At 42.7% G+C, this 19,575-nt stretch overlaps 1 protein-coding gene across 8 annotated transcripts in view; it reads right to left on the minus strand.

The window, feature by feature from the left end:
• Positions 1 to 19,575, minus strand: part of TIAM2 (TIAM Rac1 associated GEF 2) — a 1,035,624-nt gene that overhangs the window by 176,229 nt on the left and 839,820 nt on the right. Inside the window, exon 1 of one of the 8 annotated variants that reach the window (XM_068231890.1) lies at positions 19,326 to 19,391. The exons of 6 other annotated variants lie outside the window; for them this stretch is intronic. In XM_068231890.1, the coding sequence (XP_068087991.1) occupies positions 19,326 to 19,355 (30 nt within the window). In that variant the 5' untranslated portion in view covers positions 19,356 to 19,391. Of the gene's footprint in view, positions 1 to 16,917; positions 16,965 to 19,325; positions 19,392 to 19,575 lie in introns of those variants that run through there. One more of the 8 variants, XM_068231891.1, reaches the window with a different exon arrangement.

The raw sequence follows: 19,575 nt of genomic DNA on the forward strand, positions 1-19,575 counted from the left end.
GGGGTATCAGCTACTGTTTAGGATGAAGTTCAATTCTTGGTTACGGTTTCTCTTTAACTTTATCAGTTATCCATTAAAAGGAATTACTTTTACAAGAGTTTTTTTTTGTTTTTTTTTTCTACCTATATAATCTGGTTGCTATGTGATGCAACACAGTGTTTCTAACCATGTGTGTCAGTGGCTGACACATTTTGCAGCTAAACTGCCTAACCAAAAAAATAATTTTTACTCACCTGGAGCTTCAACCAGCCCCCTGCAGCCGTCCTGTGCCCTCGCAGTCACTCTTGGACCCTCCTGTCTCCCTGCTGCCAGCAACTTTCGATTCGCCAACAGGCCCGACAGGCCTGGCGACGCGTAGTCTTCTTCAGCTGACAGTGAACCTGTTGGCTGAAATTGAAAGTAGCTGGTGGCGGAGGACAGGCGGATCCGAGAGTGACTGTGAGGGCACGGGACGGCTGCAGGTGGGCTGGTAGAGGTCCCATGTGAGTAAAAATGATTTTTTTTTGGTTGGGCTTAAGAATCCCTTTAATGCTTCTCGGCACCCACTGCTGCTCAAAACCCACACAGTTACTTGGCATACACAGTTATGCAGCTGTCTTGTCCAAACCGGTATCACTAAAATATGGTGTGCCACAGTGCTGAATCCTGCCCCATTTGCTATTGACAGTCCAAATGCTTAAAAAAAAATAAATCCAAAAATAAGACCTGATGTGCCACTGCTCTGCTGACAGCTAGCTTATCCCTGAACCTGACATAATGGACCCCACTACAACCATAAATGTATGTTTAATTGAGCTACAGTAGCAGATAAAATAAAACCAGCAAAAAAACTTAATTCTGACAAAACTAAATTTTTTGCAACTGGACATTAGCATCTGGCAACAAAACAACTCCACTCTGAATCATCACCACTGAGAGTAGGGGGCTCGGATCTAAAAATCTCTGACTGTGTGCCACTTGTGTGTATCAAATGATGGGGCATTACACTTTAGAAATGAAATATTTTCTATTGTGAAGAGGGATATTGAGTTTACCATATTTATATAATTTTAAACAATAGCATTTGCCTGATAGGACTACTGATCCTCTGTCTCTAATACTTTTAGCCATAGATCCTGATTAAGTATGCAGAAAGGATGTTTCTGACTGAAGTTTGACTGAATTTGCTACATGCTTGTTTCAGGGGTGTGATTCTGTCTCTACTGATGCATGAAGGATCAGCAGGATGGCCAGATAACTTGTATTATTTAAAAAAGATATGGCAGTGTCCATATCCCTCTCACTTCAGGTGTCCTTTAACCACTTCCCCTCCCCGGGACGAGTAACTACATCCCTTCAAAATGCCATAACTGCTTGCAGGGGCATAGCTACTATGTCCTTCCCTGCCGCACGTACCCTCTCGACTCTCCCCCGCTTGTTACCACCGCTGATCGTTAGCCACTTTCTTTTATCATCCATCATTTTCATATAAGAACTTTTTAAATTTGTCTTTCTTCAATTTATTTTTCAATCCCTTGATTGTAGCTTCCCATGCACTGTCATCTCTGCCCTTACCCAATGCTAAAATCATCACACTTAGTTTTCCTTGGATGTTTAGTAGTTCAGAAAGCTGTGGTAACTAAGCTGATAGTTTTCAGAGGTGTGAATGGAATATCATTTTTGTAGAATATTGCTGCGCCTAGCCTTATTTGTTGTCACTGAAAAGGAAGACCTTTCAAGGTTTTCTTCCACAAAGTAAACCATTTGAGGACCATGGGCTTTACCCCCCTTAAGGACCAGACCCTTTTTTTCCATTCAGACCACTGCAGTTTTCACGGTTTATTGCTCGCTCATACAACCTACCACCTAAATGAATTTTGGCTTCTTTTCTTGTCACTAATAAAGCTTTCTTTTGGTGCTATTTGATTGCTGCTGCAATTTTTACTTATTATATTCATCAAAAAAGACATACATTTTGTCAAAAAAATGATTTTTTTAACTTTCTGTGCTGACATTTTTCCAATAAAGTAAAATTTCTGTATACATGCAGCACGAAAAATGTGGACAAACATGTTTTTAATAAAGAAAACCCCATTCAGCCTATATTGATTGGTTTGGGTAAAAGTTATAGCGTTTACAAACTATGGTGCAAAAAGTGAATGTTCCCATTTTGAAGCATCTATGATTTTTCTGACCACGTGTCATGTTTCATGAGGGGCTAGAATTCCAGGATAGTATAAATACCCCCCAAATGACCCCATTTTGGAAAGAAGACATCCCAAAGTATTCACTGAGAGGCATGGTGAGTTCATAGAAGATTTTATTTTTTGTCACAAGTTAGCGGAAAATGACACTTTGTGACAAAAAAAACAAAACAAAAAAAAGTTTCCATTTCTTCTAACTTGCGACAAAAAAATAATGAAATCTGCCACGGACTCACTATGCTCCTCTCTGAATACCTTGAAGTGTCTACTTTTTAAAATGGGGTAATTTGTGGGGTGTGTTTACTGTCCTTGCATTTTGGGGGTGCCTAATTGTAAGCAGCCCTGTAAAGCCTAAAGGTGCTCATTGGACTTTGGGCCCCTTAGCGCAGTTAGGCTGCAAAAAAGTGCCACACATGTGGTATTGACGTACTCAGGAGAAGTAGTATAATGTGTTTTGGGGTGTATTTTTACACATACCCATGCTGGGTGGGAGAAATATCTCTGTAAATGACAATTGTTTGATTATTTGTTTTACACACAATTGTCCATTTACTGAGATATTTCTCCCACTCAGCATGGGTATGTGTAAAAATACACCCCAAAACACATTATACTACTTCTCCTGAGTACGACAATACCACGTGTGGCACTTTTTTGCACCCTAACTGCGCTAAGGGGCCCAAAGTCCAATGAGTACCTTTAGGATTTCACAGGTCATTTTTGTTTCAAGACTACTCCTCACGGTTTAGGGCCCCTAAAATGCCAGGGCAGTATAGGAACCCCACAAGTGACCCCATTTTAGAAAGAAGAAACCCCAAGGTATTCCGTTAGGTGTATGGCGAGTTCATAGAAGATTTTATTTTTTGTCACAAGTTAGTGAAAAATGACACTTCGTGAAAAAAAAAAAATCAATTTCCGCTAATTTTTGACAAAAAATAAAATCTTCTATGAACTCGTCATACACCTAACAGAATACCTTGGGGTGTCTTTTTTCTAAAATGGGATCACTTGTGGGGTTCCTATACCGCCCTGGAATTTTACGGGCCCAAAACCGTGAGTAGTCTGGAAACCAAATGTCTCAAAATGACTGTTCAGGGGTATAAGCATCTGCAAATTTTGATGACAGGTGGTCTATGAGGGGGCGAATTTTGTGGAACCGGTCATAAGCAGGGTGGCCTTTTAGATGACAGGTTGTATTGGGCCTGATCTGATGGATAGGAGTGCTAGGGGGGTGACAGGAGGTGATTGGTGGGTGTCTCAGGGGGTTGTTAGAGGGGAAAATAGATGCAATCAATGCACTGGGAAGGTGATTGGAAGGGGGTCTGTGGGGGATCTGAGGGTTTGGCCGAGTGATCAGGAGCCCACACGGGGCAAATTAGGGCCTGATCTGATGGGTAGGTGTGCTAGGGGGTGACAGGAGGTGATTGATGGGTGGCTCAAGGTGTGATTAGAGGGGGGGAATAGATGCAAGGTGATCAGGGCTGGGGTCTGAGGGCGTTCTGAGGGTGTGGGCGGGTGATTGAGTGCCCTAGGGGCAGAAAGGGATCTAATCTGATAGGTAGCAGTGACAGGGGGTGATTGATGGGTAATTAGTGGGTGTTTAGGGTAGAGAATAGATGTAAACACTGCACTTGGGAGGTGATCTGACGTCGGATCTGCGGGCGATCTATTGGTGTGGGTGGGTGATCAGATTGCCCGCAAGGGGCAGGTTAGGGGCTGATTGATGGGTGGCAGTGACAGGGGGTGATTGATGGGTGATTGACAGGTGATCAGTGGGTTATTACAGGGAAGAACAGATGTATATATTGAACTTGAGAATTGATAAGGGGGGGGGGGGGGTCTGAGGGCAATCTGAGTGTGTAGGCAGGTGATTGGGTGCCCGCAAGGGGCAGATTAGGGTCTGATCTGATGGGTAACAGTGACAGGTGGTGATAGGGGGTGATTGATGGGTAATTAGTGGGTGTTTAGGGTAGAGAACAGATGTAAACACTGCACTTGGGAGGTGATCTGACGTCGGATCTGCGGGCGATCTATTGGTGTGGGTGGGTGATCAGATTGCCCGCAAGGGGCAGGTTAGGGGCTGATTGATGGGTGGCAGTGACAGGGGGTGATTGATGGGTGGCAGTGACAGGGGGTGATTGATGGGTGATTGACAGGTGATCAGGGGGATAGATGCATACAGTACACAGGGGGGGGGGTCTGGGGAGAATCTGAGGGGTGGGGTGATCAGTAGGGAGCAGGGGGCAGTTTAGGGCATTAAAAAAAATAGCGTTGACAGATAGTGACAGGGAGTGATTGATGGGTGATTAGGGGGGTGATTGGGTGCAAACAGGGGTCTGGGGGGTGGGCAGGGGGGGTCTGAGGGGTGCTGTGTTGTCGATCAGGGGGCAGGGAGGGGGGAAAATCAGTGTGCTTGGGTGCAGACTAGGGTGGCTGCAGCCTGCCCTGGTGGTCCCTGGGACACAGGGACCACCAGGGCAGGAGGCAGCCTGTATAATACACTTTGTATACATTACAAAGTGTATTATACACTTTGTATGCGGCGATCCGGGTGCTAGTAACCCGCCGACGCTTCCGAACGGCCGGCGGGTTACAGCGCAAGGGGGCGGAGCCAGTCCCCGGCGGAGGATCGCGCCACGAATGACGCGATTGCTCCGCCCATCCCCGTACAAGGACCGCCGCCTCTGTGCATGCGGCGGTCCTTGCGGGATCCACTTTCCGGCCGCCCCTGTGCAGTGGGTCTAAGTGGTTTAAGAGGAACTGTTGCGAAAATCTTAAAATGTAACCTTTTCACCTCAAAGGGTTTTTCCTCTCAAAAAAACCAGAGCAATTTTCACCCGTCAGCGCTCCTTCCATTCATTCACCTATAACTTTATTACTTCTTATCACAATGAAACAATTTTGTATCTTGTTTTTTTCGCCACTGATTAGGCTTTCTTTGGGGGGGGGGGGGGGGTACTTTTTGCTAAGAATTATTTTATTCTAACTCAGTTTTAATGGGATTAATAAAAACATTGTTTTAAAAATTCATTATTTCTCAGTTTTTTGGCCATGATAGTTTCAAAATAAAACAAAACATGCTACCATAATTGAAACCCACACATTTTATTTGCCCAATTGTATCGATTACAACGTTTAACCACTTGAGGACCACAGTCTTTCTACCCCTTAAGGACCAGGCACTTTTTCCCCATTCAGACCACTGCAGCTTTCACGGTTTATTGCTCGCTCATACAACCTACCACCTAAATGAATTTTGGCTCCTTTTCTTGTCACTAATAAAGCTTTCTTTTGGTGCTATTTGATTGCTCCTGCGATTTTTACTTTTTAATATATTTATCAAAAAAAGACATGAATTTTGGCAAAAAAATGATTTTTTTAACTTTCTGTGCTGACAGTTTTCAAATAAAGTAAAATTTCTGTATACATGCAGCGCGAAAAATGTGGACAAACATGTTTTTGATAAAAAAAAAAACATTCAGTGTATATTTATTGGTTTGGGTAAAAGTTATAGCGTTTACAACCTATGGTGCAAAAAGTGAATTTTCCCATTTTCAAGCATCTATGACTTTTCTGACCCCCTGTCATGTTTCATGAGGGGCTAGAATTCCAGGATAGTATAAATACCCCCAAATGACCCCATTTTGGAAAGAAGACATCCCAAAGTATTCACTGAGAGGCATAGTGAGTTCATAGAAGATATTATTTTTTGTCACAAGTAAGCGGAAAATGACACAAAAAAAAAAAAACAACAAAAAAAAAAAACTTTCCATTTCTGCTAACTTGCGACAAAAAAAAATGAAATCTGCCACGGACTCAGCATGCCCCTCTCTGAATACCTTGAAGTGTCTACTTTCCAAAATGGGGTCATTTGTGGGGTGTGTTTACTGTCCTGACATTTTGGGGGGTGCTAAATTGTAAGCACCCCTGTAAAGCCTAAAGGTGCTCATTGGACTTTGGACCCCATAGCTCAGTTAGGCTGCAAAAAAGTGCCACACATGTGGTATTGCCATACTCAGTAGAAGTACTATAATGTGTTTTGGGGTGTATTTTTACACATACCCATGCTGGGTGGGAGAAATATCTCTGTAAATGACAATGTTTTCATTTTTTTTTTTTTTACACACAATTGTCCATTTACAGAGTTATTTCTCCCACCCAGCATGGGTAAAAATACACCACAAAACACATTATACTACTTCTCCTGAGTATGGCGATACCACATGTGTGGCACTTTTTTGCACCCTAACTGCGCTAAAGGGCCCAAAGTCCAATGAGTACCTTTAGGATTTCACAGGTCATTTTGCGACATTTGGTTTCAAGACTACTCCTCATGGTTTAGGGCCCCTAAAATGCCAGGGCATTATAGGAACCCCACAAATGACCCCATTTTAGAAAGAAGACAACCCAAGGTATTCCGTTAGGAGTATGGTGAGTTCATAGAAGATTTTATTTTTTGTCACAAGTTAGCGGAACATGACACTTTGTGAAAAAAAAAACAATTAAAATCAATTTCCGCTAACTTGTGACAAAAAAATAAAAACTTCTATGAACTCACCATACTCCTAACGGAATACCTTTGGGTGTCTTCTTTCTAAAATGGGGTCATTTGTGGGGTTCCTATACTGCCCTGGCATTTTAGGGGCCCTAAACCATGAGGAGTAGTCTGGAAATCAAATTCCGCAAAATGACCTGTGAAATCCTAAAGGTACTCATTGGACTTTGGGCCCTTTAGCGCAGTTAGGGTGCAAAAAAGTGCCACACATGTGGTATCGCCGTACTCGGGAGAAGTAGTACAATGTGTTTTGGGGTGTATTTTTACACATACCCATGCTGGGTGGGAGAAATAACTCTGTAAATGGACAATTGTGTGTAAAAAAATCAAAAGATTGTCATTCACAGAGGTATTTCTCCCACCCAGCATGGGTATGTGTAAAAATACACCCCAAAACACATTATACTACTTCTCCCGAGTACGGCAATACCACATGTGTGGCACTTTTTTGCACCCTAACTGCGCTAAAGGGCCCAAAGTCCAATGAGTACCTTTAGGATTTCACAGGTCATTTTGCGACATTTGGTTTCAAGACTACTCCTCATGGTTTAGGGCCCCTAAAATGCCAGGGCATTATAGGAACCCCACAAATGACCCCATTTTAGAAAGAAGACAACCCAAGGTATTCCGTTAGGAGTATGGTGAGTTCATAGAAGATTTTATTTTTTGCCACAAGTTAGCGGAAATTGATTTGAATTGTTTTTCTTCACAAAGTGTCATATTCCGCTAACTTGTGACAAAAAATAAAATCTTCTATGAACTCACCATACTCCTAACGGAATACCTTTGGGTGTCTCCTTTCTAGAATGGGGTCATTTGTGGGGTTCCTATACTGCCCTGGCATTTTAGGGGCCCTAAACCGTGAGGAGTAGTCTTGAAACCAAATGTCGCAAAATGACCTGTGAAATCCTAAAGGTACTCATTGGACTTTGGGCCCCTTAGCGCACTTAGGGTGTAAAAAAGTGCCACACATGTGGTACCGCCGTACTCAGGAGAAGTAGTATAATGTGTTTTGTGGTGTATTTTTACACATACCCCTGCTGGGTGGTAGAAATATCTCTGTACATGACAATTGTTTGATTATTTTTACACACAATTGTCCATTTACAGAGAGATTTCTCCCACCCAGCATGGGTATGTGTAAAAATACACCCCAAAACACATTATACTACTTCTCCTGAGTACGGCGATACCACATGTGTGACAATTTTTTTGCAGCCTAGGTGCGCTAAGGGGCCCAACGTCCTATTCACAGGTCATTTTGAGGCATTTGTTTTCTAGACTACTCCTCACGGTTTAGGGCCCCTAAAATGCCAGGGCAGTATAGGAACCCCACAAGTGACCCCATTTTAGAAAGAAGACACCCCAAGGTATTCCATTAGGTGTATGGCGAGGTCATCGAAGATTTTATTTTTAGTCACAAGTTAGTGAAAAATGACACTTTGTGATAAAAACCCCAATAAAAATCAATTTTCGCTAACTTTTGACAAAAAATAAAATCTTCTATGAACTCGTCATACACCTAACAGAATACCTTGGGGTGTCTTTTTTCTAAAATGGGGTCACTTGTGGGGTTCCTATACCGCCCTGGCATTTTACGGGCCCAAAACCGTGAGTAGTCTGGAAACCAAATGTCTCAAAATGACTGTTCAGGGGTATAAGCATCTGCAAATTTTGATGACAGGTGGTCTATGAGGGGCTGAATTTTGTGGAACCGGTCATAAGCAGGGTGGCCTTTTAGATGACAGGTTGTATTGGGCCTGATCTGATGGATAGGAGTGCTAGGGGGGGGGGGGGGGGGGGTGACAGGAGGTGATTGATGGCTGTCTCAGGGGGTGATTAGAGGGGAAAATAGATGCACTCAATGCACTGGGGAGGTGATCGGAAGGGGGTCTGAGGGGGATCTGAGGGTTTGGCCGAGTGATCAGGAGCCCACACGGGGCAAATTAGGGCCTGATCTGATGGGTAGGTGTGCTAGGGGGTGACAGGTAGTGACAGGAGGTGATTGATGGGTGTCTCAAGGTGTGATTAGTGGGGGGAATAGATGCAAGTAATGCAATGGCGAGGTGATCAGGGCTGGGGTCTGAGGGTGTGGGCGGGTGATTGGGTGCCCTAGGGGCAGATGGGGGTCTAATCTGATGGGTAGCAGTGACAGGGGGTGATTGATGGGTAATTAGTGGGTGTTTAGAGGAGAGAACAGATGCAATGCACTTGGGAGGTGATCTGACTGCGGGTCTGCAGGCGATCGGATGGTGTGGGTGGGTGATCAGATTGCCCGCAAGGGGCAGGTTAGGGGCTGATTGATGGGTGGCAGTGACAGGGGGTAACAGGGGGTGATTGATGGGTGATAGGTGATTGGCAGGTGATTGACAGGTGATCAGTGGGTTATTACAGGGAAGAACAGATGTAATTAATGCACTGGCGAATTGATAAGGGGGGGTCAGAGGGAAATCTGAGCGTGTTGGCGGGTGATTGGGTGCCCGCAAGGGGCAGATTAGGGTCTGATCTGATAGGTAAAAGTGACAGGTGGTGATAGGGGGTGATTGATGGGTAATTAGTGGGTGTTTAGAGGAGAGAATAGATGTAAACAATGGATTTGGGAGGTGATCTGATGTCGGATCTGCGGGCGATCTATTGGTGTGGGTGGGTGATCAGATTGCCCGCAAGGGGCAGGTTAGGGGCTGATTGTTGGGTGGCAGTGACAGGGGGTGATTGATGGGTGATTGACAGGTGATTGACAGATTATCAGGTGGGATAGATGCATACAGTACACAGGGGGGGGGGGTCTGGGGGGGGTCCTGGGGAGAATCTGAGGGGTGGGGGGGGTGATCAGGAGGGGGCAGGGGGCAGGGGGGGGGGGAGATAAAAAAAAAAATAGTTTTGACAGATAGTGACAGGGAGTGATTGATGGGTTATTAGGGGGGTGATTGGGTGCAAACAGGGGTCTGGGGGGTGGGCAGGGGGGGGTCTGAGGGGTGCTGTGGGCGATAAGTGGGCGGGGGGGGCAGATCAGTGTGTTTGGGTGCAGACTAGGGTGGCTGCAGCCTGCCCTGGTGGTCCCTCCGACACTGGGACCACCAGTGCAGGAGGCAGCCTGTATAATACACTTTGTATACATTACAAATTGTATTATACTCTTTGTAGCGGCGATCGCGGGGTTAACATCCCGCCGGCGCTTCCGTATGGCCGGCGGGATGTTACGGCGGGTGGGCGGAGCCAGTTGTCGGGGGAAGCGCGCGTCATCAATGACGCGATCGCTCCCCCGGCTAAGGAAAAGGACGCACCGCCTTAAGGCGTATTGCGGTCCTTAGGGGATCCACTTTGCCGCCGCCCATGGGCTGTGGGCGGTCGGCAAGTGGTTAAAATGGCGACAATATTTTATTTGGAAATAAAATTGCATTTTTTAAGTTTTGCATCTATCCCTAATTACAAGCCCATAATTTATAAAGTAATTGTAGTATACAGTTTTTGTATACATATTAAAAAAGTTCAGTCCCTAAGGTAACTATGTATTTTTTTTATTTGTAATTAAAAAAAAAAAAAAAAAAGGGAACTTTAGGCCTCTTTCACAGTGGGACGTTAAAGTCGCACGTTACAAAAAATTATAACGCAGACTAACACACAACACTACAAAGTCTGTGCGACATTCACAGTGCACACATTGCGTTGTGTGTAACGTGTAGTAATATTTATAAAGTGCCGCATGCTGTGCGTTTGGCAATAAATCTGCTGCGTTGTGTGTTGCAGATGCTCAGTAATGTTTTATTTTTTTTTAAATGTAATGCATGCGCCGTTTTCATTCCATCAGTATGCGACGAAAACGGTGCACCAAGAGACCCATAACTCAGTGCAAAATTTCAATTTCATAACCTACATGCACTGCGTTGTGCGACTTTAACGTCGCATCAAACGCAATGTCCCACTGTGAAAGAGGCCTTAGGGGAGTGTGGGAGGTCAGGGGTTAATTAAAAAAAAGTAACTAGGGATGATAAATGAAAAAAAAAAAAAAAAAAAGGGGGGGGGGGTGTGTGGGGGAATGTAATATTACAATTTGGCCAAAAGATGTCCTCAGTGGTGACTTCAGCCCCGTACTGTTAGTTAGCACGGGATTCATGAATGGCAGATCCGTTTGAATAGATGGATGCAGCCATTCACACGGAGAATTAGATCAAGGAATGGGATTTGTTTTCCCATTCATTGATCTAGCGGCAGGCGATCGCCGGTAATGAGTGGCGGCAACAAGCGCGGGGGGGCATGGTGGGAGGGATGTAGTAGCTACGTCCCCGCGGGGGGGCGCATGGTGGGAGGGACGTAGTAGCTACGTCCCTGCACAGAGTTGTAGCATTTAGCAGGGACGTTGTTACTCATCCCGTGGGAGGTGAAATGGTTAAAACACATACAAATAAGAAGTACATTTCTCCAAGAGTAAAATGAGCCATAAATTACTTTTCTCCTATGTTGCTGTCACTTACAGTAAGTAGTAGAAATCTGACAATACCGACAGATTTTGGACTAGCCCATCTTCTCATAGGGGGTTCTCAGGGTTTTCTTTATTTTTAAAAGCACTTAGTGAATGGCAGTTGCTCTGTCCAACTGCCAAAATAGTGTGCAGCGAGCAGGGAGGCTGGCCAGCATCTTTGTATAAATCTTTTTTCAGAGTGTCTTTATAAAGAATAAAGGCCATGCTGAGAATCCCCTATAGGGAGATGGACTAGCCCAAAATCTGTTGGTAATGTCAGATTTCTACTACCTACTGTAAGTGACAGCAACATAGGAGAAAAGTAATTTATGGTTCATTTTACTCAGGGAGAAATGTACTTCTTATTTGTATGTGTTTTAAATTTTAATATTTTCGTGACAGTTCCTCTTTAAGGCTTGCTCTGCTTAGAAGAATGTATATTCTCTTTAAAGTTTATGCTCAAGAGCCCCTACTTAGTCATTATTTGCAATATACTTGTGGAATTGCACAAGTATAATGCAGGTGCATAAGCCTCATTTGACTTCAAACCAGTAAGCTCCTTTTGACACAGATGACTGAACTGAGTACTTGATGTGTAGTTGGGCTGCTGATCTGCCAGGCAATGAGTGCCATCTGGTTGCTTCAGGAAAAGAATAAAATTGGAGATACTGAACTGGACAAGCAAAAACAGACACTCTACAACCTCAACACTTAACAAAGGACAGCGATACTGAACCTTGAAAGCAATAGCAACATAGTGATTAAACCATCAGACAAAGGAGGAGTTGTAGTGATTTTGGATAAATTCAACTATGTGCAAGAAGCAAACAGACAGCTCTCCAACAACACCTACTACAAAAGACTAGAAACAAACCCCATGCAATACACAAGGGAACTGAAAAATATGCTTAATGATCTTTCCTCTGCTTAATGATCTTTCCTCAAAATCATCTAACATACATTAATACTAGATAATCCTTAAATAGGCACCTTCTACATCTCACCAAAAATACACAAAGAAGGAAACCCAAGTCGACCTATCTCTGGTTTGGGGACACTACCAGAAAAGATATCTGGCTGGATAGCAAACATTCTTAAACCTATGGTAAGGAATACAGCTAGTTACATCCAGGACACCATGGACCTTCTTACCAAATTGTCTGCCATGGCTCCCATCCCAGAAGGTGCTATCCTGGCTACAATGGATGTTGAATCCCTTTATACTAACATCCCACACGAGGACGGTATTGCAGCTTGCCAACATTTCCTTCAGCTGAATGATCTACCAACAGAGCCCACACTACAACTAGATTTCATTTGGGAATGATGGGAATGACAATAGGCAGTGCTATGGGAAGTAGGATATCAACCCAGTATGCAAATTTATTTATGGCCAGATAGGAGGAAAACGTCCTCTCTACTTGTGAAATTAAACTATGGACTTACTTCATATTTATAGACGATATCCTATTAATCTGGACGGCATCACAGGAAGAATTAATCAGATTCCACAAAATCTTCTCAGAGCACCACCAGAACATCAAGATAACTTTCAACTTTTCATCCTCCCATGTCAGTTTCCTGGATACCACAATTTATATACAGGATAGATTTCTACAACCATCCATACACCATAAACCAACTGACCGGCATATCTACTTGAAGTGGAATAGTTTCCACCCGGAACACACCAAATAATCTATTGTTTACAGCAGGGCTGTGGAGTCGGAGTCGTGGAGTCGGAGTCGTGGAGTCGGGCAATTTTGGGTGCCTGGAGTCGGAGTCGGAAAAAAATGCACCGACTCCGACTCCTAATGAATTTGTAACTGTAATTAAAATAGAAAATATGATAAAATGTTCTATTTCTCAGATAATAGTCATTAAAAATAATGTATATATACAGTAATAGCTGTGGTTAGTCCACAAAAATGAAATAAACCAATCAAAATTAGTTACTTGTGCTGCTTCAATAATGCAGTCCCCGTATTTTTAAGGTCAGATATACATATCTGATTGTGACTGTATATATGATGTGTACACAGGAATCTCTTATATATACTAAATAACATCTATGCTGTAAGAATAAAGCCTGATGTGTAGCTGTGTCACTAATAGAGATGGTCAATGAGATGGAAATAATTCTGCACTGATGCTGATTTATGCAAATGTATGCACTCCCTTTGCTGATGAAATCAAATAATTTGATAGGTTGTTAAAATTTGGTTTGGTGACTACAAATTAAAGGGTACCTGAGACGGATGAAAAGTAAAGTTTTATACATACCTGGGGCTTCCTCCAGTCCCCTTCAGGCTAATCAGTCCCTCGCTGTCCTCCACCACCCAGATCTTCAGCTAGGAGTCCTGGTAATTCAGCCAGTCAGCGCTGTCCGGCCGCATGTCGCTTCCACAGCCAGGAGCATTCTGCACCTGTGCAATAGTGCTGCGCAGGTGTAGTGCGCTCCCGGCGGCGGAGTGTGTGCATGCGCACTACACCAGACTGGCTCAAGTACCTGGACTCATAGCAGAAGATCCAGGTGGCAGAGGAGGACAGCGAGGGACTGATTAGCCTGAAGGGGGCTGGAGGAAGCCCCAGGTATGTATAAAACTTTAATTTCATCTGTCTCAGGTTTACTTTGTTACACAGTAGTACTATACTCTACATATGCACTCCCCACAGAGCTGCAGGGAATCCACTGAGAATGCTGTGCACATTGAACACAGAGGTGTTGTCTGTCACCCATAAACCTGGTTCAGATTGTGCATGGAGAATGCGTAATAGAGGAAGAATCTCCTCATCCCCTGCAGAGTACCTGCATATCACTCTTACATGTACCCACACTTACATTGCCTAGGGCCTGATAGATGTTCTTTGTTCCAGTTTGTACCTTTTACAAGTACTCTTACCAAGGACTAGTTTTAGTCTAAAGGGAATAAATATAGTAGTCTACATATCCTTCTCACTTCAGTTGTCTTGTAAAATTCCTAAGCGTTGGCAGTTAAGAGACGAATTTCATGTTACATACTTTTAATCAACAAAATTGTAATATGCAAATTAGAGGAGTCGGAGTCGGTGGAATCCTAAACTGAGGAGTCGGAGTCGGTGGATTTTTGGACCGACTCCACAGCCCTGGTTTACAGCCAGGCTCTGAGGTATAACCGAATATGTTCTAATTCAGAGGAGAGAGACAGACAACTTATGTCGCTACATAATATATTCATAGATAAGGGATATCCACAAATCAAAAATCTAGAGAGGAACTATTGAAATACACCCCAAAGAATGAATGCCAATAGTGGTAGTGGTCACCTACAACCCAAAATTAAAAGGCACTGAGGAAGATATCGAAAACCCTACAACCTTATACTTCACAAAGACAAACTCCTGAAGGAAGTTTTTCCTGATCTACCACTGCTTGCTTTCAGACAACCTCCCAATTTGAGACAAATTATTATCAGAAGTGGATTATCTACATCAGAAACTCCAGGCACATTACCCTGCAATAATAGAAGGTGTGAGACCTGCCCTTATATCTTGGGCACAAGCCAAATACAAATACTGAATTCACATAAATATCATCATACATATCGTCATACAATGTTATATTCAAGAGGAATCTAGGAGAAACAGGACAAAATCTGCGCACAAGAATGAATTATCACCGCTTTAAAATTAATGAGGGTAAAATGGTCACACCAGTGGGCCAACACTATCTGTGAACTAGGACACAGCATGCAAGATCTCAAAGTACTTATTCTTAAAGGGAACCTGAAGTGAGTAAAATTTAAAACAAACATATGACATAGCTGCAAATGAATATTACATACTAACCTCGCCGTCAGTTCCTCTCAGAAGCTCACCATTTTCTTCTTACAGTGATCCCTTCCAGTTCTGACAATATTTTGTCAGAACTGAAATATACCAGTTGCTGTCAGTTATATATCAGCAGCTGTCAGTTACAACTAAATGTGCAAGGTAATGTCCATGTTTCCCTGACTCAAGTGGATGATATTACAGTTTAACAGTATGCTGAACCAGTAGCTGTTATGGGCTAATGGCCATTTTTAAAATGGTGGACGGAGAATTCCATTTATCACAGTGGGCTAATGGAGAGGAGAAATAGAGTGAGGAGTAGACTACATGGAAGGCAAGTATGACCTGCGTATGGTTAAGGTTATGGTTGAAGGGTAACTTCAAAAATGAACAAGCAAGAAAGATTTCTTAGTACAAATGTAACGATCGGTGTCAGCACGCAGAGAGAATCTGATTATTGGCGATCTGCAGTATCACCAAGAATGCAGATATATACCCGATTATTGATGATCTGCAGTATCACCAATAATCAGATATATTGCTAACCTCTGGACACCCAGCAAAATAACACAATAAAGACAGTAATATATCACGGAAGTGTGGAAATATCCACCACACGGCAATTCCTCAGAGGTGTGGTTACCTCTGAATGGGAACCCCGTGAGGGAGATCCTCTAACCAGGCAGAGTGAGGAATCTCGACCCCTAGCAGTAAACGTCTGCTTGGGGCAGCCGTCTCGGAGAGGCAAGCCTCAGAGATAACCCTCCAGTGGGAGACGTTCCACTGAAGGGAGAAAGGTCAGACAGGCAAGGGTTCAGCAACAGAGATGACGGCAGCGGTACAGGAGCGGAAAGCAGAAGAGTAATCGGTAATTAGGCAGAGGTCGGCAACAAGGATCAGATAGGCAAAAGTACAACAGCGTAGAGAGAGAGAGTAGTCAAGGATAGCCGAAGTCAAAACACAGATACAATATCAAAGTACAATCCTAACTAAGGTGTGAAATCCTTAGTATTAACACCAGGGCACTGAGCTAAGGTCTGAGCGCTAACACAGAAATGTATTCACGACAGCAGACAAGGAGCAACTGAAGCCCAGCTCCTTATATGCTGAGATTCCCTCAGTTAATCCGCCCAGAAGCCCAACCAATCAGGAAGCTTCTTGATGTCAGCTGACAGGAGAGTCAGCTGACCCTCCTATGTAGGAGGTAGAGTCCTGCCTCCTTGCGCACGCGCGCGTGTGACCCTCTGCCTCAGTGCATCAGAGAGGCCAGGCCCCGAGTCCACGCGCGCCCGCGTACCAAAGTCCGCTAGCCACATTGCGGGACCCGCCGCCGTGTTGCCAGTGGCGGCGGCGGTGTCCGCATCCATCTGTGCCCGCAACTCCGCATGAGCGGCGGAGCCTGTCGGCTGGGAAGCGGAGACCGCCGCCATGTTGCCCCGCGTGGCAGCGTTGTCTCCGCTATCCCTCACAACAAATTTATGAAAACGTTCAAGACATTAACAGAAGGTTTAAATTGTGGAAAAAGATACTGACACCTTATGTAACATGATTGACATGGCTTCATGATCTTCAGAAACCTGCTAGATTTCATGTTTGCTTGCATGAGCTCACTGGCTCCAGTCTGCTGATCACCTCACATCTAACTGCTAAACAGTAACCAGCACAACTGTCATCTTCGTGTTTACTATTTACCTGCATCATTGTTTTACTTCAGCTAACATCTGGAAATATGCCTGAAGAAGGGGACTTGATCCCAGAAAACTTGCATATTTAAAGAGGAACTCCAGTAAAAAAAATGATGTAATAAAAAAAATGTGCTTCATTTTTACAATAATTATGTATAAATGATTTAGTCAGTGTTTTCCCATTGTAACATCTTTCCTCACCCTGATTTACATTCTGATATTTACCACATGGTGATTTTTACTGCTGGGAGGAGATGTCAGTGGAAGGAGAGGCTGCTTGCCTTTTTCTGGCAGTTGGACCCAGCTGTAAAACGCTGTTATTTCCCACAATGCAATGAGGTTCACAGACAGGACCATGGTCTTGACATCACACTGTGGGAGGGGTTTCACCGCAATATTAGCCATACAGAGCCCCCTGATGATCCTTCTGTAAAAAGGAAAATATTTCTCATGGGAAAGGGGGTATCAGCTACTGATTGCTATGAAGTTCAGTTATTGGCCACAGTTTCTCTTTAACTTTATCAGTTAGCCATTAAAAAGGTATTGCTTTTACAAGACTGTTTTTTTTTCTACCTACATAATCTGGTTGCTATGTGATGCAACACAGTGTTTCTAACCATGTGTGTCAGTGGCTGACACATGTTGCAGCTAGACTGCAGCAGACCACCATTTCATGTCACGTCTAGCTTGCAGCCATCTGAAGTGGCCAGCAGATCCATGAGTGAAGCTCATGTCAGTTGTCCGTGATAGAAAAGCCGAACATTTGGACATTTAAGTTACTAAGTTATCAGAAGGCATATTTAACTGTGCATAAAATTGAGCTTTACATCTATGTAATGTATAAAGCTAAAATTCTAATATTGCATGGGATGCAGTGAAATTATGCAGTAGTGGAACAGCACTTATCAAGAAAGACTTTGGCAAAAATGTTACTCCTTTCCCTTCTTTTGTGACCCCTATATCCGCAATCCACTCAAAGCAGCTGATAAAAATATGAGACAGAAAAATAAAAGTTCTGATTTTAGTTTAGCACAGTGCAGTTCTCAAAGGAGATATATAAATTAATGTGCACTGCTATAGTAACTTTCTTGCACTTTTGTTTTGCTTTTAAATCTGTTACCGTAAGATAGCCTTGATAAATGTGCTTAGTTAACAATTTTCCACATGCTTGCTGCTTACGCAGCTCTGAAATAAGGAGTACAGACTATTATTAAGGCATTACATAAGTATATGACTAATGCAGCAAAAAGGCTAATGGTGCCCATACACGATACGATAAATACGTTCGATTTTCCCCTTTTTTCGATCAAAATGATCGAATCAAATGAAAGTAGAAAATATTTTTTTTTTTTGGATCAACAGAATAATCGAACTAAATTATCTAATCAAAAAAAAAGAAAAACTGTACCATGTATGGCCACCATTACATTGTATTTTCTCAAAGCTGACAATAATAAGCCATCTTACCATGCAGGGTAAAATGAGACGTCCTTGAATCCTCCATTAAAAACATTTATCAAACCCTTCTAATTTTAATCAGAAATGAAAAGTTTAATAGCAGCACATTTTTATCTTAAGAGGCAGGTTCTTTTATGTAACTACGCAAACTGAAATTTTGTTTGAACACACAAAATGCCAAAAGGTGACAAGTCCATATGTTAGATTAAAGCTAATCCAAATTAGTCATATCTGATGTAATACTAATAAAACATTTAACCTGGGTGGACATAGTCAACAGCCCCAGTCAATGTCCCACTAAGATAGTGTCCAGTATCAGAAGGATTCAGTACATATTTTAGCAGCATAAACACGGTTCTAAATACCTTCTAATCAATCCACTCACATTTTTTTCCATCTGGTGATTTAGATTACCAAGATTGTTTTTACCCCACATATCTTCACAGCACAAGATAATGTAGCCAATAATATAATACAATCAGAAGGAGTTACAAAGTGACAGATGAAAGCACTTACAATACTGCAATAATTATTTTTTTTTTTGCAAATAAAAATCACATCTCTGCTTAACCTCTTTTCTTTTATCGAAAAATCGTTCTAGCGCTATGCAATTTAACTACTCACAGAAACCTCCCACCTTTGTTCTCCTTATTGTTAATAGTCTCAAAGTTACCATTGTCCTTGACAACTGAACATCTCAAAGGTACAATGTTTAAAAGCTGTAATGTTGCATATTCTGTTAATTGCCTACCATTGTAAGACCAAATATAATCTCTGTGCTTCCCTCATTTTGTTAACCCCCATTTGTCTGAACACAAATAACATTCTCTAACAGGTAACATAATCAAAGAATCAAGACGATCAAGAAGATTCTCAACAATTACAAAGATCTAACACTATCACACACGGGCATAGTCTAATAAAATTAGATCATCCTTAAAAACAAGAGCAAAATATTTTTAATTGTACTAAGAAAAGCTAACACACACTATAATGAACAGCATATACACCATATCGAAACCATAGCTTGATTATCAGAAGAATAACCAAATTCGTGTATGAATTATTCAGAAACTGATAACTGTTATATGTATCAATACACACACACACACACACACGTTATTAAAGAACTGTACTAAAATACCACTTAATGCAGCATACCTATAGTCACTTACTTGTATGTAGCAAAGAGAAGATGTTTTCATACATACAAAAATAAGTGATCAGTTTTACAGCTGTTCCTTGTGGAAAAATGAGCAATGCTTTTCCAGTGATGTGAACTCATCCCAAACTGGCTGCTTCTCCTAGCGCCACCAACCTCTCGACCATGAAAGAACTGCTGACAGATACTTAGGATCCTCACCTCACTTATCTTCATAGCTGTGCCTAAGCAGCACTACAGTTTTACGATGCAAACGGTACGAT

Source organism: Hyperolius riggenbachi, chromosome 4 (assembly GCF_040937935.1).
Source record: "Hyperolius riggenbachi isolate aHypRig1 chromosome 4, aHypRig1.pri, whole genome shotgun sequence".
NCBI classification, from domain to species: domain Eukaryota; kingdom Metazoa; phylum Chordata; class Amphibia; order Anura; family Hyperoliidae; genus Hyperolius; species Hyperolius riggenbachi.